Raw genomic sequence first — 5,000 nt, forward strand, 5'->3', positions numbered from 1 at the left:
GAAAAAAATATTCACACACTTTGCATCACAATGTTTTTATTTAACATACAAAAGTGTCAATTTATAAAGAGGAAGAGACTCTGAGTACATGGTTTAATAGCTACAATCAATCAATAAACTAATCAACCAATCAACCATAAATAAATAAATACATAAGCATTATTAAAGTATTAGTAATGTATAAACGATAAAGTAAATATGAATGTTAATCCTCCTACAGCTCAGTAACACTGCAGCTCTATTAAACTCATGGACGTGTAAAATACTGAACTGAATAAATGTGAGTTTATTATTTATAAAAGTAGAAACTGGGTGAGCGTGTAGAGATTAAACTGGTGTGGATACTGGCTGGTGCTGAGTAATAAATCAGATCCACTCTGAGACCAGGTTAGTGTGAGTGGACGTGTGAGTGGACGAGGTTAGTTGAGTGGATGTGGTTAGTGTGAGTGGACGTGTGAGTGGACGAGGTTAGTTGAGTGGATGTGGTTAGTGTGAGTGGACGTGTGAGTGGACGAGGTTAGTTGAGTGGATGTGGTTAGTGTGAGTGGACGTGTGAGTGGACGTGGTATCTTCAGGGCTGAGGGTCACTGCTGGGTTCCTCGTAGATGTAGCTGCCCACTCCTCCAGTGTTCACTCCTAAATCCACAACAAACACAATCAGAGAGAGAAAAACTCAGTGTGTGTGTGTGTGAGTGTGTGTGTGAGTGTGTGTGTGTGTGTGTGTGTGTGTATGGACTGTACTCGAACCTTTAGGGCCGTAGAGGACAGCGTAGCAGGGTTTGTGACAGTACGGCTGACCATCATGCTGAAACACAACACAGGAAGATCAGAGACGCCATCGTGTCCTACTGCACCGTTACAGGAACCCTGGAGGGAACCCATAACCAACCGGGGACAAGCAGGACCCCACCAACCCACAAAAAATCTGTTATAAAGGCTCTTCCCTGTTTTAGTAAATGCTTACTTTACAGAACAGTAAAATATTCCCACACACACACTCCAACATCCTGTAAAAAGCCTTTATCTAATGAGACGTGAACACTCACCTCGGCGTGGCTCCCCGGGGCCAGAGTCTTACTGCACCTCTCACAGCGCAGACACGGCCGGTGCCAGTCCTTCCCCAGAGACGACACCTTCTCCGCTATCACACACACATAGAGGTCATGAGTTCAGGTGTGTAAGCCACGCCCACTGATAACAACTCTATTCAATCAAATACCTCCATTTATGTGCTTCTGTGGTGTGTTAAATTGACTTCTTACCAAAGTAGACGGTTTTTTGGCAGCGTGGACACGTGTTTGGTGCTCCTGAGAAGGACGAGAAACTCGCCGCTGAAAATAAAAACAGATCAAAAACATCAAGATCATTTTACATCACATTTTATTTCATCATTAAATAGCATTTCCTGTCTGGGGTCGACCTGCCATGGGATCAGTGGCCTGCAGGGGGCTCAGATTACAGAATCATGCCCATCTGCTGTGCCACTGATGACCTACAGGGGGGCGGGAGATGCAGATGACTGACCGTGGCGGTCTCTTTAATTAGACCATCTCTGTATCTCTTCGAAGGATGAACGTATACCGGGCGTGGGCGTGGCCCGGTGTATCCTGAGCTACTCTTTCATTCTGAAAACGTGAGTTATCACACACTGGTGGACTGAGTAGCTGGTGATGTGGTAACTCCTGTTGTTTTATCTGATTTATCAACTGTCCTTTAAGCTTGTGGTGCCCTGAGTTGGACTGGCACCTTGATCAGTGTATTTGATACCAGCCTTTTTTACAGGTGCCATACCCTCTGCATCCCTGACCAGGATTGAGTGGCTAGTGAACATAAATGAATAAGATCGAACAAATCTGTGTAGAATTGAAAGTTGTTCCATGAGGGAGTTCCTTTCTTTGGTTCCTGGGTAAGCGGGCTGTAATTAGCCGGTGGACTGAGTAGCTGGCGCAGTTGAACCTGAGTGTTGAGTCTGTCCCCCGGTTTACAGGGTTTTAGAATTGGAGGAACGACTGTGATTCTAATCAGAGCTGTACTGTAACGCTGGTGTGTCGATGGTGCTCGTACCCTTCACCGGGCCTCTGGTTGGTGCTGGTTTCTTCTCCTCGGGTTTGGGTGGAGCTTCAGTACCAGAGTTGGAGGAGGAATCATTCACCGGAGTCTCGTACACGAATGAACCGGCACCACCGATGTTCACTCCTAATGGGAAAAGAAGAATCAGATCAATCTGATCATTTCATAAACCGAGGAACAATAACAGTGCTCCAGCGTGGTCATGTGACCGCTATCTCTGCCATTAACATTTAATTTACTAAAGTTGTAGCTCATCACTCACATTACACCTGCTAGCTCATATAAACACTTTACAATGGTGAGAAGAATCCACCACAGGTGTAGGGCAGGAACACTCTGCACAGGGCGCCAATCTATTGTAAGGATTTGACCATAGGTGTACCCCCACCACAGACATGCCTGCTGATAGCACCTCCGATAGATCTGATAGATTTGAACCTAAATCTCAGTTTTTTATGAGGGAGTTCCCTTTGGTTCCTCTGAGAAGCATTTGGGTTGTAATTAGCCGGTGGACTGAGTAGCTGGGGCATTTAAACCTGAGTGTTTTTCTTTCCTCTTGAGTCTAATAAATAAATAAATAAAGGATTTTGTTCGACCCCACACACACAGAGTGGTAAAAATAATGTGACGTTTACCTTTAGGTCCAAACAGGGTGGCGTAGCAGGGTCTGTGGCAGTATGGTTTCCCATCATGCTTTTCAGACAAAACAAAAAAACAGAACCGTCAGCGTTTATATGATTCAGTAATTAAACAGTAATGATTCAGTAATGATTCAGAAATGATACAGTAATGATTCAGTAATGATTCAGTACGGCTGATTGGGCCTCAGTTAAAGAAAGGTTAATTAAACAGTGTTGGTACCTCGGCGTGTCCTCCAGGGTTCAGGGTTTTATTACAGCGTTCACACTTCAGACAGAACTTGTGCCAGTCCCTCCCCAGAGACGCCACCTTCTCCGCTGAGCAAAATAACACTGAACATCACTAAAGAGCACATTAACATCAAACCAACCGCAACAGAATCTATTCACATCAATATTCACATCAATATTCACACATCATCCTCTCATCGTTTATCTGTCATGTGGCAGCAGCACAATGTATAAAATCCCAAAGGAATGTTCCAACACCCCGTGGAATCCACACTGCACAGAACTCAGGCTGTTTTGAGAGTTCAGTATAACGGTATAATAGTGTCCACACTTTTTTTTGGACTGATTTTGTGTTGGTTCAGGCTGAATTTGGGCTGGTTTTTGGACCGAATTGGGGCTTTAACATTTGGTATGTTCTCCCTATGTGTACACGAGTTTCCTCTGAGAAACAAAAACATGCTTTGAATGGGTGTGTAATAACGGTAATAATAATAATTTTAACAACAACAACAATAATAATAATAAATAATAATAATAAATAATAATAATATTATTATTATTAATAATAATAAATAATAATAATATTAACAATAAAAATAATAAATAATAATAATAATAATTATATATATTATTAATAATATTAATAATAAATAATAATATTAACAATAATAATAATAACAGTAGTAAAATAAGTAATATTAATAATGATAATAAATAATAATAATAACAATACATAATAATAATAATGATAATATTAACAATAATAAAAATATTAACAATAATAATAATAATAATAATAATAATAATAAATAATAATAATAATATTAATAATTATAAACAATATTAATAATAATAATAATAATAACAATGTGCTGAATCTGAGGAGTCAGATATAAACTGGTTGGTGTATCTGTGCATGAAGGTCATTGGTTACTCTATAGTTATGTCTAACCCCACCCTGATACACACACACATACACACACCATCCTGCACCTCTATAAATTCATTCTAATGATGATGATGATGGTGATAATGATGATGATGATGTATTATATTATTCTGATATGAATCTGATCGTTGATACTAAACCGCCCCTTTATAATAAACAATATTAATCCGATTATCTGTGTGAATGATATGAAATCAGGTTGGTTAATCTAGATGAGATAATGCTGGATTAACACGGTTTAATCCCCGGATGAGTCTGTGTTTACTGTGTTTACTGTGTTTACTGTAATTAAGGCTGATTAGTACAATAGAATCATCTTCATCATCACAATCACTCACCGAAATACACCGTCTGATCACATCTGGAACATTTGGACGCCATGACTGAAGGAAGAATAAATAAATGAAGATAAAATAATAGAATAAATGAAGAATAAAGAATAAAGAATACAGTATTATAGAGCTGAAGCGCTGATGCTGATCTGAGCCGCAGTTACACCGACACACAGGAGCAGCCTGACTCCGCCCACACAGTGACGTCACACTGATAACCACACCCACCGTCTCTCTACAGTCAGTACATCAATTATTCACTTCATTCAGTCATGTGTATTAACCCCTTCCTCTGGGTCAGGGTAGCGGTGGGTCCAGCGTCATACTGGAAGCATGTATAGACAGTACATACTGTATACTGTCTAAGCAACTGAGGGTTAAGGGCCTTGCTCAAGGGCCCAACAGTGGCAACCTGCACTGTGTAGTCTTACACTTTTTGTTCTATGTTGCACCCTGGTCCTGGTCCTGGAGGAACGTTGTTTCGTTTCACTATGTACTTGTATATGTAGCTGAAATGACAATAAAGCCCCTCTTGATGCTATTGACTCTCTTTTGACTTGAGGTGAGACTTGAACCAGCGACCTTTAGATTACTAGTCCAGGCTACAACTGCCCTATATGAGACCAATGAGAGTACCAAGCTAGAGCCACACATTAAACGTTAATATATTGAATAATATCTAATTATTTGATGTAATTCTAGTTCAGTAATCACAGCCACACATTAAATCATAAATAAAGCTTAAAATATGAATAGTGTAGCTGCAATGTTCGTTTCTAT

General features: G+C 40.1%; 1 protein-coding gene across 1 annotated transcript; it reads right to left on the bottom strand.

Annotated features, from left to right (window-relative positions):
- Positions 1–19: 19 nt before the first annotated feature.
- Positions 20–4,293, bottom strand: crip2l (cysteine-rich protein 2-like). Its single transcript, XM_063002553.1, has 8 exons — positions 4,227–4,293; positions 2,932–3,026; positions 2,706–2,763; positions 2,065–2,196; positions 1,263–1,331; positions 1,047–1,141; positions 748–805; positions 20–636 (listed from the first exon to the last, which is right to left on the bottom strand). Exons 1-8 carry the CDS (start codon positions 4,267–4,269, stop codon positions 572–574), a joined length of 615 nt encoding a protein of 204 aa, XP_062858623.1. The 5' UTR covers positions 4,270–4,293; the 3' UTR covers positions 20–571.
- Positions 4,294–5,000: the final 707 nt, after the last annotated feature.

This window comes from Trichomycterus rosablanca, chromosome 9, assembly GCF_030014385.1.
Source record: "Trichomycterus rosablanca isolate fTriRos1 chromosome 9, fTriRos1.hap1, whole genome shotgun sequence".
Taxonomy (NCBI): domain Eukaryota; kingdom Metazoa; phylum Chordata; class Actinopteri; order Siluriformes; family Trichomycteridae; genus Trichomycterus; species Trichomycterus rosablanca.

Bases quoted from the DNA above. Each gene is read 5' to 3' on its own strand.
- crip2l (XM_063002553.1), bottom strand. From the start codon at position 4,269: ATGGCGTCCAAATGTTCCAGATGTGATCAGACGGTGTATTTCG. The intron at 2,764-2,931 runs GTACCAACACTG...TTGTCTGAAAAG, and splicing joins ACCCTGGAGGACACGCCGAG to CATGATGGGAAACCATACTG. The intron at 1,142-1,262 runs GTAAGAAGTCAA...TGTGTGTGATAG, and splicing joins CCAAAAAACCGTCTACTTTG to CGGAGAAGGTGTCGTCTCTG.